The sequence below is a fragment of the Sminthopsis crassicaudata genome, chromosome 3 (genome assembly GCF_048593235.1).
Source record: "Sminthopsis crassicaudata isolate SCR6 chromosome 3, ASM4859323v1, whole genome shotgun sequence".
Taxonomy (NCBI): Eukaryota; Metazoa; Chordata; class Mammalia; order Dasyuromorphia; family Dasyuridae; genus Sminthopsis; species Sminthopsis crassicaudata.
This window is the reverse complement of record NC_133619.1, coordinates 612,549,167-612,568,528: the sequence shown is the minus strand read 5'-3', so window position 1 is coordinate 612,568,528 and position 19,362 is coordinate 612,549,167. Positions and strand designations below refer to the sequence as shown.

General features: G+C 51.2%; 1 protein-coding gene across 3 annotated transcripts in view; it reads right to left on the bottom strand.

Annotated features, from left to right (window-relative positions):
- Positions 1 to 1,223: 1,223 nt before the first annotated feature.
- The window catches only part of CAPZB (capping actin protein of muscle Z-line subunit beta), a 160,244-nt gene continuing 142,105 nt past the window's right edge, over positions 1,224 to 19,362 (bottom strand). For 2 of the 3 annotated variants that reach the window (XM_074306071.1, XM_074306070.1), the window contains exons 5-9: positions 18,633 to 18,774; positions 16,078 to 16,194; positions 6,349 to 6,414; positions 4,903 to 4,979; positions 1,224 to 2,098 (exon numbers count right to left, since the gene is read on the bottom strand). In XM_074306071.1, the coding sequence (XP_074162172.1) occupies positions 2,011 to 2,098; positions 4,903 to 4,979; positions 6,349 to 6,414; positions 16,078 to 16,194; positions 18,633 to 18,774 (490 nt within the window). In that variant the 3' untranslated portion in view covers positions 1,224 to 2,010. Of the gene's footprint in view, positions 2,125 to 4,863; positions 4,980 to 6,348; positions 6,415 to 16,077; positions 16,195 to 18,632; positions 18,775 to 19,362 lie in introns of all 3 variants that reach the window. The other variant, XM_074306072.1, reaches the window with a different exon arrangement.

Sequence of the window (19,362 nt, the reverse complement as noted above, 5' to 3'; positions counted from 1 at the left end):
CCCGGTCCGTCCGAAGACTCCGACGTGACGTGGCTGCTTCCCTGGCTCAGCCTTCTTGGCCCCTCAGACTCCCCCAGCGCTTTGTTTGGGAGTCTCCGAGGTGCTGCCCTGCAGTGCCAGGTAGTACGGACGGTTTGTCCCCCACTGGGGATTGTGTGGACCACGAGCAGGTTTTCTCTCCACTTCGCCTCCCCTTGGCCTGAGACCACCCCAAACAAAACGGCACATGGGCGTTAGTGGCTGGCGGGGCTCTCCCAGGTGCCAAGGGGGTCCTAGCTCTTCCCAAGAAGTCACGAAGGACACTCGCGACTCCTTAAAGTGGCCGTCTGACTGCCGAGGATCCACCGGCCGTCTTGGAAGCTCGCGGGAAGGGGGCCCCTGGAGACGGACATGGATCCTCATCTCCAAGGGAAGAGAGAGAATCTGCCGGGCAGAGGCCAGGAAGCTTTAAGTTCGATCCCTGACACCGCGCTAACATCTATCATCAGAACGGTTAGGGGGCGTCTAGCAAAGGAAGATGGTGATCCTTAAGAACTGCCTCAGGAGACCATGCTTCCTGCCTTTTTTGGACAGGATTACAAGTGCACTTGGGGCAAGGCTGCAAGCTTCCTCTAGATTCTAACAATTTAGATTTGTGGGAAAGACTGAGGGGGCCGAGGGGCCAGCCCGGGGTGTCCCCGAAGTGGGGGAAGGGCATCATGGGCAGTCTTTGTGGAGCGGCCGGAGCTCTGGCTTGGACGCGCCACCTCTCCAGGCCTGTATCTTCTGCAGTGGGTGTTTGAATTAAGTTTCTAGGGTTCCCTTTCAGCTCTGACTCCTATGCAAGAATCCCGGAGGCCTAGAGAGCTGCTTGCAATCATGGCCTCCCAAGGTACAAGAGGCACTTTTCAGCCGTGGGACAACAGGGGAGAAGGGAGAGGTCCACAGGCCGCTAGTGGCAGGGCTGTCATTCCACAGGGCTCACTGGGGTGGGGGTGGGGTTCCAACTGGGGAGGTTCTGCCCGGGACAAGCCCGGCCTGGGCTCCAGAACCGCTCCCTGACCCCCAGCCCAAGCCACCATGCTGGTGCACAGAACTCTGAATAATCCACAGGCTAGAGAGAAAGACCAGGGAATAAATTGAGGAGGTGGATGGTTACTGCTTCCCAGTTTCTTTTTATTATTTTTTTTAAAGATGATTTTCTTTCCTTTTTTTTTTCCCTCTTAAGTATGGAGGCTCAAGTATAAGATGTAGATTTATTTTATTTAATTTTTTTTTCAGTTTAAGCTTTACAAAAAAAACCAAAATAAAACAAAAAAACCCTTTTTGCATTCCATAAAAATCGACAGAAAAGCGCCTGGATTCAGGCTAGATAGAAGAGCAGAACGGTAAAGCAGATTTCCCGCTCCCTCCCCCCACCCTTCCCCCGAAAATAGCGTCTCCTTGGGACTGGGGGTGAGCCTAAAGAACAACGCTGAGGACCCACCTCGGCTCCTCTCAGAGCGGCCTCCCCTCCCTCGCCAATCCCTCTCGGGGCCCCCCACCCCCACCCCGACATCTCCCCCACACCCGTGGAATGGGACTTCCAGTTTTTCCTCTTTCACACACCACAGTATTTCATAAATTTTTTGTGTTTTACATTTTTTACACCAATGTAACAAAAGATGGGGGGCGGGCCCGGACAGACGGATGGACTGTGATGCCTCTAAATGGACCGGGGGGGGCAGGGGTGGGGAAGGGGAGGAGGGGACACGGGCGGGGAGAACCCAACAGACAGACGAGAAATCCAGAACAGAACAGATAACCAGCCCAACGACAACTCGTGGTCTCAGGGGAAACCCAGAAGGAAGGTCTTGTGGGAGAATGTGGCGGGAAGTCGGTCTCAGACTGAGAAGGCTTCGACAGCTTTATTCACGGGAGGGATGGCGCAGCTCGGAAGCAGGTGTTACGTGACAGGGGCGGCGGAGGCAGAGTTCTCTAAGAAAGAAATCTAGTGAGAGCACAGCGCGGCTTGTTAGCGGGAGGACGAGTTTAACTTTGCTGCTTCCTCTTCAAAGCCTCCACCAGGTCGTTTTTAAGGGCTTCTTGCTTTGATTTGTCTGCAAAAGTCTGCACAGACCTGTAGGGAGGAAGCAGAAAGAAACACTGGGTTAGACTACACCTGGGCAGGGAGGAGGGAAATGGGGAGGAGGGAGAGGAGGAGGAAGAGGATAGGAAAAGAAGGAGGGAGGAAGAGGACAGGAGGAGGAGCAGGAGAGGACCAGTAGCGTCCTGGCAGGGGTTGGGAGGGCTCGTCTCCTAGCTGCACTCACTCTTGGGAGAGAAGACTTGGCAGCCTTTCCCCCACTCTCAGACCCTTCCTCAGGGATGAGGGGGAAGAGGTGGGCTCGGATCTCTCCAGAATTAGAGCAGGGACTCCTTGACGTAGGACAAAGGCCAGGCCAGGTTCAAGGGGCCAACGAGGCTCCTCGGCCTCAGCAGTCCGACTGGCCGGGGGCCTGCCTGCCCACGTGCCGCAGAGGGCCTGGAAGCACGCTCCAAACCAGGGGAGACTTTATGGTGAGAAGCCCCGACCTTGACAACAACTAAGTGGAGCGGAGCCCGAGTCCTCACTGTGAAGGGCCAGGCTGGGCAGTTCCCGCGCTCTCCCCACTTTCCCCGAGCACCCGGGCTTCAGAAAGAGAAGGGTCTAAAAGCCGCAGCTGCCCTGCTCAGAGCCCCACCCCTGGGCCTGCCTGGCCCTGTCCCTTCCCTGCTGGGATGCCCACCTCCACTGGGGCGGGGATGCACAGAGGGACCACCAAGTTAGCCTCGGGCTGAAACACCAGGGAAAAGGAAATTGGAAACCTCGGGGGCCCGGGCTCATGGTCCAAGTCAATGCGTGTCTGAGGAGCTGGGAGAGGGGCAGCCTGGGGACAGGGGACAGTGCTGGTGACCAAGTGCGGCTCCCAAGGAGCCTGTGTTGCTGGCGGGAGGTGCCGGACTGGCCTTCCCAGAGCCTAGGGGTTTATGGAAGCCATAGAGGGGCAAGGGTCAAGGCCTCTGACCAGCGTGCAGCTGAGTCAGCCTGGAGCCCCGACCCTCGACTGCCCACACCCAGGCTCCTTCCAGCCCCGCTGGGGACTACCACTTCCCGGGGCCAGGGGACCTCCCCCTCACCCCCTCTGGAGACACTGCCTGTGTCCATGCAGACACTGGGGTTTCCTGGCCATCACCAACAAGCAAGTCCCTCCTGGGGCCCTTAGGAGCGGGCGGGGGGGGGGAGGGCAGGCCAGGATTGGTCCCTGCCACGGCCAGGGCTCCGAGAGGCATTGCTAAGGGCACTGGCCTTCTTGTGGCCCGACATGGGCCGAGAGACATGGTGGCACTTTTCTGAGACCAGTGCTGCCCCGAGGCCAGACGGGCACATTGTGGGCTGATTCTTGGCCCACCTTTTCTACAAGGGGACCAGCCCCCACAGCTGATGGCTCTTTGGGAGGCCCTGGGCTCTTGGCCTCCACGCTAAGCCCTCCTGGGGCTGAGCCAGCACCCTCCTCCCTCTTTCCTGCTGACATTTGGGAGCTGCTGGAGCCCCTCGTCTTATGTGTAGGGACTCTCAGGCTCTAGGAGAAGTCACAGCCCCCCAAAGAGCAGCAGCCCAGAGGAAGCCGTGTCTTCCCATTGCAGACCCAATGTCCTTGTGGCTCCAAGACACAGAAACGGGGGGCAGTGCCTCACTGAGAGCGATACCCGAGAGATGGCCACGTTTCCAGATGATGGGCACTTGGACAGGCCCGCGCATGCACCTCCCACTCCCCTGCCAGGTGCATGGGGGAGCCCACCCCACTCACCCCACAACACACACACAGCCCCCCCACGCTTGGGAGCATCTAGTTGTTACACAGGGCAACGACACGACGGGAGCCTGCAGGATTAAGGGCTCGTGGTTAGCCAGCCCCCCGCGGCCTGGGAGGTTAGTGGCTGTAGGCAAGGACTGCCGGGTTTAGTGAGGAGCCTCCCTGCGCGGCGGGCAGGCGGGTACCTGGATCGGCTTAGTTATCGGGCTGGATGGAGATCTGGCGCTGAGTCAGCACTTGAGAAAGCTCTCTCTGCAACTGCTTAAACTTTTGGTTGTCAGGGATAGCGTCAATAGATCTACAGAAAGTGGTTTAGAAATAAGTGAAGCTAATGGGCCGAGAGGGGCCCAGGGACAGAGGAGGGAGAGGAGAGACACCAGCCAAAGAGAAGGGAAAACCAAGAAACCCACAGAGGTCAGAGAACCAGGGGAGGAGAGAGACGGGGGCCCTGGGCCGAGGTCTCAGGGCTGCCTGGAGCCGAGCGGCCCTGCCCTGGCTTTTCCCAGAGGCCTACCAGGAGGGCAGGAGATCAGGGGAGAGGAACCAAAGGCGCATTTCCTGGGTGCCCCTGCAGAAGCGCCTGAGTGTTGGGGCAGGCTCCCAAGGGGAGTCTCTCCTGCCAGGGAAGCTGGGCACCAAGGAGCGTTTTAGTGCTTCAAGACCAGGGAGCTCCCCTAACCACAAGTCCTCCTAAAGCAGCAGGAGGGACGTTGCCAAGACAAAATTCCCCCACTGGAAGGAGAGGGGCTGGATTTCCCAGCTGGGGACTGTATTATACCTACCTACCCTGGTCAGTACTATCCGGGGAAATCTAATATGGAAGTAATTTTCATTTGTTTAGTCACTGGCTGTGTGTCACCACAGGGGCCTTGTGAACGTGGCTCATGTTGATATCAGTCTCACTGTCTGTGCGAGGAGAGTAATCTAGGGCTGAGGCTTGCCCATGCGGACACACTGACCAGCTGGGCTTGACCCTAACTCACCTGCAGCCAGCAAGGCCCTGGGGCAGATGGAAGGAGCTAAAGAGACCAGGCTGGACAGTACTCACATCTGCAAGGACTCAGAAAAAGAGGGAGGAGGAGGTTACCTGAGCCCATTGACGATGTCCTTTGTTTTCCCAAAGTAGATCTCATTCAGCGTACTTCTGATTTTATTTTCCATATCCTAAGAAGGGAAAAGAGTCAGTTGGGAATCATGGTCAGCAGTTTGAAGAGCCCCGCTTATACCCAGACTTTTCACCCCCACAATTCCATCTCTCTAACAACTCATTATGCTCACACACAGGACACGGAAGCCTTTTTCTCACCTTCTAAGGGCAATGGGCAGAGCCCACAACCTATTTAGATCCTGCCAGGAACCCTACCCTCAGTCCTGTAACCCCACAGTCACCAAGACTGAATTATAGCTGGTAAAGTAGCACAGCACCCAGAACCAGCTTGAAGGGACCTCAGAATCCATTTGCTTCAGTCCCTTCACTTTAGAGAAATGGACACGAGGGCTCAGGAAGAGAAAACCACTGCCCGTCACAGGAGGCTGGGCCCGCATGTACACAGTCCATAAATATTTGCTGAATGTGAATCTGGGACCAGCTCTCCTCCTTTCTTTCTTTTCCTTTTCAGAAGAGCAGGAAGAACCCTGGCCTGGCCTGAGTCACTCTAAAGTGGTCACCAGCTCTAGTCCCAAGAGCCACTCCTGGCATCTTCAGGCTCCATATGCATTCAACAAAACGAGGGCAGAGCAGCTCTCATGGGGCCATGGAAAGGAGCAAGCCCAAGACTCTGGGGAAATGACACTAAGAGAAGGTGACTTTGTCATATGGATCTAGCTCGCATACAACCAGATAGACGAGAAAAGATTTTCCAGAGCAAAAAGCTGGAAAAACTCTTAATGTTGTTCTGCAGTTGGAGAAAGGGGAGAAAAGGAAAGAGGCAAGGGTTCTATTTCAGATCTGCCATTCTGACTAAATTGCTTTTCCTGCCCTAGTTTCCTCCTATGCAAAATGAATGGATTGAATGAAATGATCTCTTAATTTCTTTTTTGCATATTAATCTTTTTTAAAAAAATAAGAAGAGCTTTTACTTTTTCAAATACATAAAAAGATAGTTTTTACTTTTGCAAAACCTAGTGTTCCCAATTTTTCTCCCTTCCTTCCCAATTTTCCCTCCCCTAGACAGCAAGTAATCCACTATAGGTTAAACATGTGCAGAAATTATCTCTTCAAAGAGGAAGGTAAGAACAAGTATTTATTAAGCACCTATAAACTCTAGCTCTTTTCAATGATCATCTCAAGGCTCTTAAATTTTTGGTTCTAGAGTAGTCATGTGAAGGGCCCCAAAGTGGCAAGCTGGTTTTAGGTCTAACGATGTCGTGAGGGATTCTTCATCTCTGTGGTCACAGGAGTTGGTGAAATGCTTCAACCACCCTGGACTCAAGCACCAAAAAACACCTGCTCAAAATGGCCGTCTCCACTTGAGTTTCCCCCCTGGAAAGTACCCAAACCAACAGCGCCCAAGCAGACCCTTCATGTGCTTACCTCTACCAGGCGTCCGATGTTGGCTATGTGTGGGGACGAGTCACACACAGTTTCATCTTTCTCCATCTGTAAAAATACAGACAGATCCCATATAATTGAGAATTAGTGTACATGAGTTTCCATTCAAATGGCCTAGTGTTGATTAAAATCTTGAATTAAATGAAGAAAGGATTAGTTTTGGAGTCACAGCAAAACTTCAGCTGGCTACCTGTCCCCCCAGCAAGCCACCATAGCTTTGTGAACCTGTATCCTTACTCTATAAAACGACGGCTATAGACTCGATGCCCTTCAAAGGCCCTTCTGGCTAAAATCTACCATCTCCGTCTTCCCCTTCCCCAACACAATCCTTATACAGATCGGCTAAGAAGCCTTGGAGCTAGGACGGGGCACAAGAGAGGGAGAGCGGCTATCAGGGCAGGCACAGGAGTGGTTTTTGTCTGGGGATGGGATGAGGCACAGGGGGTAAAAATGCTTTCTCTTCCTAGCTCCACCCCTCCCTCCACTTTTGCAATATTACCAAGAAGGCCAAGGAGACTGGCAGAAGGAAGGGGGAAAGGAAGAATGCCTACTTTTTGGAGACTGCTCCTTTAAAATGATCTCCCCCCAAACCTGAATGCCTTCATACTGGGTCTGATCGGTGAGTCAGTTCTGGAGGAACCCAAGCGGTCACCTTCAATACCAGTGAGCCTCTGGGAAGACCTAAGTAACCAGAGGGGTGATCATGTAATTCAACAGAGAAAACAGCCCTCAGGTTCCTGGCTCCAGGATCTCCAGGGACATCAAAAGGAAGCCAGGTAGTGGACCATTCTGGAGGGTACCCTCACCCTGTTGACATGTCACTGGTAATGGCAGTTGCCTCTCAGGGAAATAGGAAAAAAAAGAAAGAGTCTTGAGTTAAAGATCATAAAATGGATGAGTGGAAAAGTTGAATTAGATCGCAAGAACTCTGAAACCAAAACTTCCCAATGCCTTCCATGAAACCTGGGAAAGAAGAAAGAGTCCAAGTTGGGGAATACAGTCTGGGGTGGATGTATCACAAACGATATGACTCCCAAATGGAAGAGCTGCCTCAGGAAAAGCATTCCTCTCCCTAGATATCGTCAAACCACATCGAGATGACCCCTTGTCATGTGAAGTGAGAGTTCCTGAGGAGGTCTAGGCTAGGCCAGATGGTTATTTATTAAGAGCTCTCTCCCTTGTGAGATGCTAGACTCGGTGGCTCACCAGTGCTCAGCACCCAGTCAGTGCCTAACGAAGGCCCTCCCCTAAATGGCCACATCTGGTCACTGCAGTCCTGAGGTATCCAATTTCAACTTTTGCTGTGGCTGCTGCTCCTTCCATTTACAGTCTTGTGCTCTTGTATATACTGTCATATGTATTCTTCTGGTTCTACTGACTTCATTTTGCCTAAGTTCTTGAGCTGTCCCATTCATCATATTGACTATTTCTTACAGCACTCTAATACGCCATTCCATTCAGGCATCATACTTTGTTTAATCATTCCCTAACTATTTCCCATGCTTCACTACTACAACTGCTACTAAAAAAAAAATGCTACTATAAAATTATTTTGCTATAAAATTGTTGACTGTTTTAAGACAGCCCTCCAGTTCCCTTACTATCCCAGCTGCCTTCTGGGTATAGTCTGGCTTATTTATGTCCTTACTAAAATGTGGCAAATCTAATGGGAGCCAGTATTCTGGAGGTGTTTCAGGCTGTCAGAGGACAACAGGACCACCACCATCTGAGTTGTGGACCCTCTGCCTACCATGACACTATGCTATCACATTATAGACTCACCCCGAGCTTGAAATTGGCTGTTTTCCCTACAGGCTTCCACCTATCCCCTGACTACTCACCAAGAGGGCAAGTCAGCACCCTCTGCCTGGCAATATTGAACTCAATAAAATCTAAGCTATGTATTACAAATGAAATTGTCTCTAGGCCCAGACCAATTATCTCCTGGGCACGAGAGACTGGAAGGTGTGATCATAGATCCACTGCTGTCATCTCTGAGAAGGGGAAATAAACAAAGTTATGATTTTTCAAAAAGGGCAGGGGGGGGGGAAGGTTAGGTTTGGAGAACATCAGTAAGTGTGACAAGGGTCTTCATGGTATATAGTCGAACAAGCGCTGTCCCGTTCAACATTTTATCAACAATTAGAATGAAGAGAAGAAAAGAAGACTTACATAGAGATAACATACAATGGGGAAAGAGAGCTCACGTACTGGCTGAGAGACTCACCATTAGAAAAGATCCTGGCAGGGAGAGACAACAGGATGCAATAAACAAGATGACATTAAGTTCTACATTGAGATTCGAAAATCAGTCGGCTCAAGTGTAAGATGGAAATGACAAATGGTGTTCCCGGAGTCCTTAGGTCAAAGCCAGTCTCAGACACTTGCAAGATACGTAACCTTGAGCAAGCCGCTCGACCACTTAAATCTCATTTTCCTAAACTGTAAAATGGGAATAACTACCTCCAGAATGTGAAGATCAAATGAGATATTTGTAAAGAGCTTATCATAGTGTCACATATTACATGCTTAAATGCTCATTGTCTTCTTTTTGTCTTAAAACTCACGATCTTCTGAGGAAGAATATGGCTCAACAGTAGACAGCCTTATGCATGCAACACAAGGAGAATCCAAGGGAAGAACCCCAACGTATTGGGTGAACCTCCTGTCAAGATGACGGAAATCAAGACTTGGGGTTACGAGGTACACTCTCATAGGAATGGCAGGGGATGGGTTAAGAAATCTATCATGAGAGGCCTATATAAAATAGTGTTTTATAATAAATACTCCCTGGCTTGACTTGGAACCAGTGCTCTGTATGGCTCAAGGACATCAGGCCTGAAGAGGTGACTTAGTTGTGTCCTTGCAGTAAGGACAGAGCCTCTGACGAGTTCTTTAGGGATCATGGAGTGATTGATTTACAGGGTAGGCCTTCAGGGGCTGCACTCCATGGCCAGATCGCCCAAATCTAGTGATCGCTAGCTGCTATATGGTCTGTGAGCTTAAAAAACAAACAATTTTTTTTTTGATTTATAGTTTGCTGGCTAGATCATCTTTTTTTCCTCCTCCTATTATTATTTTACAAGTTTTACAACAGATGCAATGTGGTATAGGGAAAAGGATGCTATAGCCAGGGCTGTGCTGCTACTTAGCTGACCCATGCTCAGTAGAGTCTGTGTTTGGTATCCGAAGCAGCTCTGTGAATCCGTGTGTGTGAGCCATGACTGTTGAAAAGGCCAATGTCCTTGGTCTCATTGTTCTAAGTAGCAGCACAGGGATGGTCTCAGCTCTGGGCTGGGTACGTGTTTTAAGGAGACATGGATGGTAAAAGATCTGAAAAGATCCCAGAAGGACAGATGGCTAAAAGCCCCAGGGTGTTAAAACCCCAAAGCGAGGAGGCTTTGTGAGGGACAGGGCTGCTGTGTCCAGCAGAAGGCCAGGCACGTGGAGGAGGGGAGGCATGGTGGGAGCACTCGGAGGGCAGAGCCAGCCAGGCCAGCTAGTCAGAAATGACAGGCAGACAGCACTGGGGTGAAGGTCCAGGCCGGACTTTCGGACACCAGAGCACTTTGTAACAGGGATGGCTCGCCTCGAGCTCTGGACAACTTCTCCTCGGCCAGGAGTGACAGCGGGAGGGCTCCTGCACTAGGTGACAGGAGGCATTAGAAAACTTCTACAGGCTGAGCCAGTTCTGGCAACTGGCACTAAGACTGAAAAAAGGAAAAAGAAAGGAAAAGCACAATGCAATGACTATTTCTTCAGAGGAATTAAGGAAGGAAAAAACTCCTTGGAAGTACGGATTTTCAGCAAGCTTTGGGCAACTCTTAAAGGGAGAGACAGATCCCCTGTGGAGGAGCCCTTGACAGGCCAAGCTGGATGCTGGAAGATGCCAGGAAATTAGGAGCAGGTGGGTCAAGGATGGAATATGTCTTCTCAAAGACATGTAGCTAAAAGGTCAACTGCAGTGCACTAGGGTCACTGGTCTAACATGTCACACTTTGCAGGGCTACAAATACTGGTTGGAACAAACTTTTGATGAATAAGCCCTAATTTCCAAGAAAGTGGATTTAAATATATGTTGAAACAACATTGCTTGGAAGGTGGAAGGGGAAGACATAAGGAGCAAGGGCAAGGATAATGTCTACCCATTTTAAAATGGAACGGTTGGAAACAAACCCACTAGATTTATGAGCTCTCTTCTCCATTAGAAATGATTTCTTTTCCCACAATGAAGAAAGCTTGGAGAATTGTGGGTTGTTTTGTTTTGGAAGGGGGGAAAACTATTACTGGTGAAGATAAAAAGTTGGGGGGGGGGGAGGAATACCACAGCACTCTAAGCAGACAATCCTGCCCGCCCCATCCCAGGCTCCATGGAGAGGCTGGCAATCCGATGCCTGGCAAGCCTAGAGAAAGGGCAGAGGCCGGGATAGGAGCGAGGGACCCAGCAGAACAAACAGCAGGGGACTGGAGTCAGGACGGCATTCTTGGCACAGGGTCCTGATCATAAGGGCAAGCTCACATGGTTGACTCATTCTTTCCACTGACCTGTCTCTTCTTTGTCTCACTAAAATATCAGCAGCACCCCAAAGGCCAGATTTCTATCACAATTACACCGAGCAGCTCAAAAGCAAGAGAGATCTCAGAAGTGGTGGAGGGAAAGAGGGACAGGTGAAGAAATCCTCACAAGGGGAGGCTTCTGCCTTGAGAGCAGGGCTGACGGTACTGGGGCAAGTGCCCTAAGGGCCGTGGAACTCTTCTTTGGGCACGGCTGACGTGTCTCCAGCAGGAGAGATCCTGGCTCTGCTCCCCCCCCACGCCCCGATTCCCCTCTCCACCTGGTTAGGGTTAGCTCACTGGCCACGCACACCAGCCAAAAATAGAACTGCCTTTTGCTATGCATATGTTATTACATTCTTATAAAAGCGGATGCCAGAAGGAAAACATTTTTATGTGCTGTGGATGCAGATGTTCTGCGAGGTGATTCCAGTTGAGTCTCAAGTCAGCACCGGTTTATCCCCCAATCAATGAGGCTCTCAAAAGCCATTCTTCCAGTGACCTTGAAACAGAAATGCCTCTGGAGGCTTTCCCAGGAGACACAGGGAACACTGCGGGTCTCCCCAGGGTCACGTCTCAGCTGTCTCTGAGCTTAGCACCCCAAAGAGAATAGCAGCACTGTACAGTGCTTACGAGTGCCAGGCACTGTGCTACCTCCAGGTTCAGTCACAAAAACCAAGCCCACAGAAAGGCTCCAGCTCCTCCTGCTTCCCAGGCTGCCCTGCCCCTCCCCTGCCCGCCCCTAGAGCGCACAGGTTGGGCTCCTTCCCCTTGGTGGGGTTTCTCTGCCTTTTGGTCATCAGATCGAGTCGAGAGTGGGAGGGACTTTGGAAAAGGCCCCACGTGGGTTACACAGGCGGGCCTGCTCTGCAGGATGCTGGGGTTCTCCCAGTTCACAATGTAAGACAAACGAAGGAGTATAATGACCTGGGACACCCGGTTTAGATGATGCTAAAAACACTTCAGCTTTCAGGATAAGTAAAGTGTAACTCACTTTTACAGACCCCCCAGAGGCAAATTTCTGTGATTCTCAAGACATTCCGGAGCATTTACATCATCCTCACTTCTAACAGCAATTAATGGAGTTCACCAGTATCCCTCTCTGATTTTTTCTCTCCCCCTCCCTCTTTATGTGTACATGTGTGTATGTGGTTCTGGAGGAGTGATCGGAGTTAAGTGTCCTCTGTGGACAGTGCCATGATTCCCAGGCTCTCCTTAATACAGACTTTTCTCTTCACTCAAAAGATCACTTAACTCATTTCTAGCCCTCCAGCAGTGACCACTAGAAAATCTCACCATGGTCAACCACTGGCCCCCTCAATGCCCAGCATGGTTCAGCCTGGGCAGTCCCCCACGTGCTAGCCTTAAACTGGACAATTCTGTGAAACACCAGGTACATGACAACGGTTGTTTAAACTCCCCTTGGTGAAAAATACATTCCTCTGCCTTTCCTCCTGCCCCAGCCCTCCCTTTGTTCCACATCTGGAACAGAGAGTAATGGACTTCTCCAGCTCGTTGAAAATATATGGTTTTGCCTAATTGCCTAGCACAAGTCAGAGAGGATTTCCATGCGATGATAAATGGCTGGGGGTCTCCACTGGCGTTTTATTGCCTGGTGATATATCATGGAGTGACTATTGCTGGGCAGGAAGCAAATTCAGCTTGCAAAGGACTAGCCTAATCTCTCCGTTCGGCAGAACATTCCACCTTCACTGCTAAATATTTAGTCTGAAAAACATCTGCAGAGCCATTCCCCGATCGGAAACCCTGGCTCCCTCCCTGGAGATGCGCCTTCTCGCTTCTTTCCCACACCCCCGCTCTCACCATGGGTGACCCTGTGATGCAACTTCCTCTGGAACACGTTGGCACTTCTCGTGACACACACATTTTTCACCTGGCCCCATCCCCTCCTCCCTCCGCATTGGGCGGGGCGGCAATCGCCAATGTCTCATAAAGCTCCTTGGCTGTCTTTGGTGTGAGGTCCAGCCCCCAGGGACACAGGAAGGAAGCCTTGAGAGCCGAGGTGAGAGTCTTTCAGAGTTCCTAGGGACAGAAAATGTCGCCACAGCCAACTCACTGACGAATTTCCTGAAAAAGTGGGCCTGGGGCTCACTGTCGGCTCTCTCCGGCTTGTCAGGGGCCTTGCATTCAGGAATGTAGGATGAGGCACTGGTGCAAGGGGCTCGGGGCAGATCATGCCATTGTGACAAGAGAGCCTGGCTCTCCCGGGGCCTAAGGGAGTTCCCTTCTGAGAGTGCCATGGGGCAGGATCAGCAGAAATGTTTCTCACGCTCCACTCTGTGTTCAGGCTGTCCTAGGTTTGCCTGGGCCAGCGCAGCCTCCTGGTGCTCCATCTCTGAGGGGCTCTCCAGGGGAGTGGAGGAGGCCATTCATGCCTGCCCCCGTGGCCTCTGGCACACGCCCTCACTGCACTGAATTAGCTCTTCTGCTGTGGCCCGTTTACCTTCAGCTAAGAATGATATTCAACAGGGTCCAGGCTGGCTCCTAGCACACGGTGCCCGGGATGTTCATCTTTTTTCATGCAGTTCCAAAACCAGCGTGGTCGTAGGGAAAAGGGAAACAGCAATTCTAATTAGGTTAAGTCTGGCCCAAAGCTGGGACAGTTTAATGGGGGTGGGGTGGGGGGGACAGGACTCTGGCCCGGGGAGGGGGGGAACTAATCACCACAGTCTGCTTAGAAAAGTGCTAAGTCTCTATTTGGAGGGAGGAGGGCATCCTAGTGATACCCATGTGTTCACTTAGGTGCCTACAAGTACAAGCAACATTTATACCAGGAACTCAGTGAGCCTGAGTCCCGTCTGACCATTAGAAAGGGATGCAGACCACGTGTGACCTCAAGCAAATCTTCCTGGGCTCCCTGGGGCGCCACTTCAGGTCCTGTGAAATTTGAAGGAGGGCTGGTCCGGCCCCCACCATCAGTTACCTCAACCTTGAGAGACTGAAACTTCTTTATTTCCCCTTTATTTCATCTAAGTGCTCATGAGCGCCTCAACCACTCTGAAGTAGGACAACACAAGGATTATGACCCCCATTTTACAGATAAGGAAAATGAGACTCAGAAGGGCAGTGTCTTACTCACACGGTCACACTACTAATGGAGGCCGGGGCAGGATTTGAACACAGGCCTTGGGCCCAACCTTAAAAGCAGCAATGTTGGTATGGGTAATTTACACCCACGGCCTAGCCCCCAATAAGAAACGGGTGCAGGACGAGTCAAGGTGTGACCAGACTGCTGACTTCATATGAATACAAACCACTGACAAGACCAGGGAAAAGGGTGAGAAGGCCCGGGGTCCTGGCACAACTGCTGCAGCCCGCCCAGCCAGCTCCTACAAGGAAGGCCCCAGCACTCAGGGAGGTGACAGAAGGCCCCAGGCCCCACAAGGTCACGCGGCCTCTGCTTGTGGCTGCAGGCTCAGAGTCCAGAGGCCTGCTCTAACCCCCACGTGGCCAAGGATTAGCTACCTGGCCAGGTCACCCTCTTCTCAGGTTTTTCATCTGCAAAATGAGGGGGTGGTTAGATGACACTCTCTCTAAAGCCCCTCATAGCTCACGTGCGGCCTGCCTTCTGAAGCCCCCCCAGCCAGGTCTGCGAGCCGTCATCTTGTGTGTTTACATTCTAGCTTCCTCTGGGTGTCCGTGTTCCAGCCAGTGGCCCAGTGACACAATGCTGGGCCTGGAGTCAGGAAGCCCCGAGTTCCGATGGAGCCTCAGACACTCCCTGGCTCCCGAGTCTCCCTGTACAGAAGAGCACCTGCCTCAGGCCCTCCCTGCTCAGGAACACGGCCCGCTCCCATGGCAGCTCAGAAGAGACAGACCTTTCAAGGTTCAGAGCTGGAAAGGACCACAGAGACCAAACAAAGGAAATAATTTGCCCAAGAAAAGTCCCAGAGTAGCAGGGATGAGATTTAAAGCCAGGTCTCCAACTCTAAACATGGAGTTTCCCCCCAATACACCGAGCTGACTTTCAGTACGTGGACCCTCCCATTCATACAAATGCATACAAAGCGCCTTTTTAAAACCTATGGCTTTCCCAACCACTACGGTGCACATCAGTGGGCAAGCTGCACCTGAGGCTGTATTGGAAAAGCCCCAGTCCAAAGCTCCGGCCCAAGTCCTGCAGAGGTCACGCCTCATCGCTTTCTCCCCCTTGCTCTTACTCCTTTTTACCTTTACTCACATTGGGAAGCAGCCTCAACTTTAATGTCTCTCAGACGGATTGTACGAATGGCGTTAAAACGATGACAGAAGCGCGCATTTCCTCCGAGAAGCCCCAAGAGCAGAGGCAGCGTGGACCGGGCCAGGCAGCCTCGGCCAAGGTGTGCTGAGGACAGCCACTCATCGGCCTCCAGTTTAACTTGGCACAGGCCGCCCCACACGCCAAGCCCGGAACCAGACTCTGGCCATGCTTTGACAGCTCTGATTTAAACTATTAGGAAGGCCAAGGATTAAATATTTGTCCAGGTCGCTGTAAAGCAGGCGTAATTATTATAAACAGTTTAGAGCAGTGAGTGATGGAGGGAGCGGACACAAATCTGGGAAATCTGACCAGTTCCCCAGGGGGCAGGGAATGGAGAAGATGGGAGGAGTGGGGGTGGGGGTAACGGCATTCTTCACGAGTCCACCAAGGGCTGGAGAGGACAAGGAGAGATTCCAGGCAAGAGGAAGCAGCTCTCCTTAAAGACTGTGCATGCAGCAGAAACGGGGAGGGACAAGTCTGCCTCTGGAGGTGCCTTTGACCTTATAAGCACTGACTCTGATGGCCACGAAAAGTGTGGGTCTCGTTATTTCTAGCTATTCTGCTCAAGTCTGGAGACAGGCCACCTGTCAGGGTACCAGGCTAGCGGCAGAGGGACCTGACCACCACTTCCTGAATCACATTCCATCACTAACTGTTCCCTTCGTCCATTGTCTTTGCTTAATGCATATTGTGAAGTGTTTCTCATTATTGAATCCCCTCCCCCTTCAGGCCAAACTCTGATATCGTCTCTTCCACAGCATTTCCTGACTTATTTCCCCCCCATTAGATTTTAAGAGTCTTGAGGGCAGGCCCCAAGTCCTGTCTACCCGCGTGTCCCTTGGTACCAACTAGTGCTTGCTGACCTAAGCCCGCGGTGGGGCATTGGGGAGGCGTACCTGTCTGGTGAGACTGCCTCCGAGGTTCATGGTGCCCGAGCCCGACTTATTGGTCTGCAGCCACAGCATCACCGTGGAGGTCAGCTTGTAGTGGGCAGTGCGGCCACTGGACTTCTCCTGGTGGGCAGAGGAGATGCACAGTCAGAAGGGGCCCGTGCCAGGCGGCACATGGGGCAGGAACGAAGGCGGGCTGCGGGTGCTAATCAAGTCACTCCGACGGCCAGCATTCCCCGAAGGTTTGTGAGCGCTGACTGCACACACAAATGCAAAGAGATGACATGTACACAGGTGGGGAGGAGGCTCGGGGGCAGGATGTGCAGAAAGGCCTCCCCTCCTTAGAGAAGTGTCTGTCAGAGCAAGTTCTGAAAGCAATGAAGGAGTCTGGGGGGACACGAGGGTGAGGAGGGAAAACCTTCAAAGAGACGGAGGTGGGGGTATGTGTGACAAGCAGCATGGAAGTCCAGGGAGGAGGGAAGACAGAGGGAAAGAACATGGAAACAAAGTCAGAGAGGGCTTTAGAGGTCGAAAGGAGTAGGGACGTGATTCTGGAGGTTACAGGGAGACAATGGGATTGAAGGGCAGGGGTGGGTGTGTGAGAGACAGACACACAGACATGACAGAGACATGGTCACAGCCCCTTCTTAGGAATATCACACTGGCAGTGGTGAGGAGGAAGGACGGGACAGTGGGGCAGAAGACGCGAGGCTGAGGCTATCTGAGGTAAGAGACCCGACGATTTGACATGAAAAAAAGTTGTCACACAGTTTCCTCTTCTCACTCTCTTTTTAAGTTTTTGCTAATTGGTTTCTGACCAAATCATTCAAATAAAAATGCTCTGTCCAAAGTTATCAGTGAGGTTGAAATGGCTAAATCTGATGCTTTGTTCTCAGCCTTACTCTTTTTTAAATGTTGAGTTGGGTCAGTTACCACCTTCTCCTCCCAGGGCTCTCCAGTCTCTGCTCTCTTGTTCCCCTCCTGACCGACCACCCCTTTCCACTTTCTTTTCCTGACTAATTCTCCCTATTATGCCTCCTGACTGTAGTGGCTCCCTAAAGTGTCATCCTGCGGTCTTTTCTTTCTTTCTGTACCTTCTTCTCGGTTATTACTTCATCAGCCCATTTGGATTTAATGACTAATTCTAAGGAAATGAGTGTAGAACCTATATATTCATCCCAGTTTCTCTCCTGAGTGACAGCTCCCTCCCCCCATCCCCACAACTGCTTATTGGGCATTTCTAACTGTACCAAGATGTCTCTTGTACTCAGTTCTCAACTCAAACTCTGTCCAAAAGATTTCATCATCTTTCCCTTCAAACAAAGCCCCGTTCCAAACTCTGTTATTTCTGACAAGGATGCCCAGGAGCAATCTCCTTGTCATTACTGATTCTTCCAATGCCAAGCCCTGCGGTTTCTGTTCCCACAACATCACTCATATATACATCATGCCCTTTTTTCTACTCCTGTGGTCATTCCCCTCGTTTGGGTCTTGTCACCTGTTACAATGGGCTCCTAACTGGTTTCCCTGGCTCAGGTCTCTCCTCTCTCCAACCCATCCTCCAAAAAAGATCTGACTATGTCACTCCCTTACTGAAGAAACTCCAGCCCCCTCCATGACCTCTAGGATCAAATTCAAGTTCCTCCGTTTGATATTCGGAACCCTACACAGCACAGTTCATCTTACTTGCCAGCTTCATGTATAATGGACGGGCCGGACTGCCTTTCCTGTAGCACCTCCCAGCTCTCTGCCTCTGTCCCAGCCTTTTCCCTTTCTTGGAATGTCCTCATCTCTCACCTCTGACCTCCTCCAAAGCTTGGATCAAACACTGATAATAGAGGAAGCCTTCCCAGGTCCCAGCACATTTCTTATACACCTCCCAGGTGTGCCTGTAAGCTCCTAAGAGGGATGGAATGCTTCCCTTGTCTCTATGTCCACTGCACTAAGCACCAAGTAGGCACTGAAATGCTTGATTACGAATTACACATTTTCTTTAGAGTCCCAAATGCTTTTAAAATCTGGGATGCCCTAGACTTCTTGCCTCCTTTGAATACAAAGTACTCTGCGCTTGCCTTCATTGTGCATACATTCATGTCTCCTCTGACAGATGGGAGGCCCCCCCTCAGGTCAGGCCCAACTTCCACCTTGTCTTCTCTCCAGCGTTTGGCAGAAGCAAGCACACAGCCAGCACACCAAACATGTCTGGTCCCTGCCAGACCCAGGGAAAGAGCACCGTCCCCACTACCCAACGACCTGGCTTTCTTTACTGCGGTACAGGGCTAGGTATCTGCAGAGGCCTGGATTTTCCAACTAGGGAAAAAATTTCAATCCCTCTGGTTTCTTTATCGTGTTATTACTATTATAGAATTCTGACTTATCTTTGTCCAAATGGCTTCAGGGTATTTTCCAGTATTAGCAGAGGCTTAAACTTTACCCCACCGGCCCCTTGCTTTAAACTAAGACACATTAGCTGCCGTGCAGGAGCGTGGGGCTTAGCCGTCCGAATCAGATGCCGCCTCTTTTCCTGGGGTGCTGGCTATCGGCTGTGTCAATGTCTGTACCTGAACCTCCACCACATGGATGGAATCCCAGCAGCCTTTGATCTTCTTTGATCCATCGCCAGCCTTCTTAATGAGGATCACTCCTGCAAAGCCATGATCCAGATCCCAGAGGTAGACAGAGGAGACACCACCTTCAAAGTACCTGTGGGAAGGAGGCCCAGGTAGCTATTAGATGTGAAACTTCCAGGCCCAACTTCACAACCCAAGTCCCGGGGGGAACGCCCTCCCCACCTCCTTTCATCTGGCCAACAGCCATTTAATGGGCGCTCAGGACTCCAGGATGTCCCTGCTTGGGATAACAGTGCTAGGATTTCCATTTCTCTTATAATAAAGACAATTTATGGAAGCAGGAGAAAAAACAAAAGTTACAATAACCTCAACAGCTAGAGATTCCTTAAGGATCCAAAGAAATGGGGCCCTCAGGTCCAATTAAGCAGAGAAGCTCTTTCTAAAGTCGCTAGTTAGCAAAGCTGGCCCAGAGTTTGGGGCTGTGCTGAACAACAAATCATTCCCATTTTGTCTGAGGCAGTCTGGAAAATCTTTAGATGAAGCTTTCTCATTAAAATAAAATGTATAGAGGGAAAGAAAAAGGAATGGAAAGTGGGCCAGTGTGCCAGAAACAGAGGTCCAAGAGACGCAGATGTCAAGTGCTCTTCATTTTCCATGGGACACTAAGGCAGGGTGGGAGAAGGGGGGAGGGAGTCACAACAGGAGAATGGGGTCAATCACA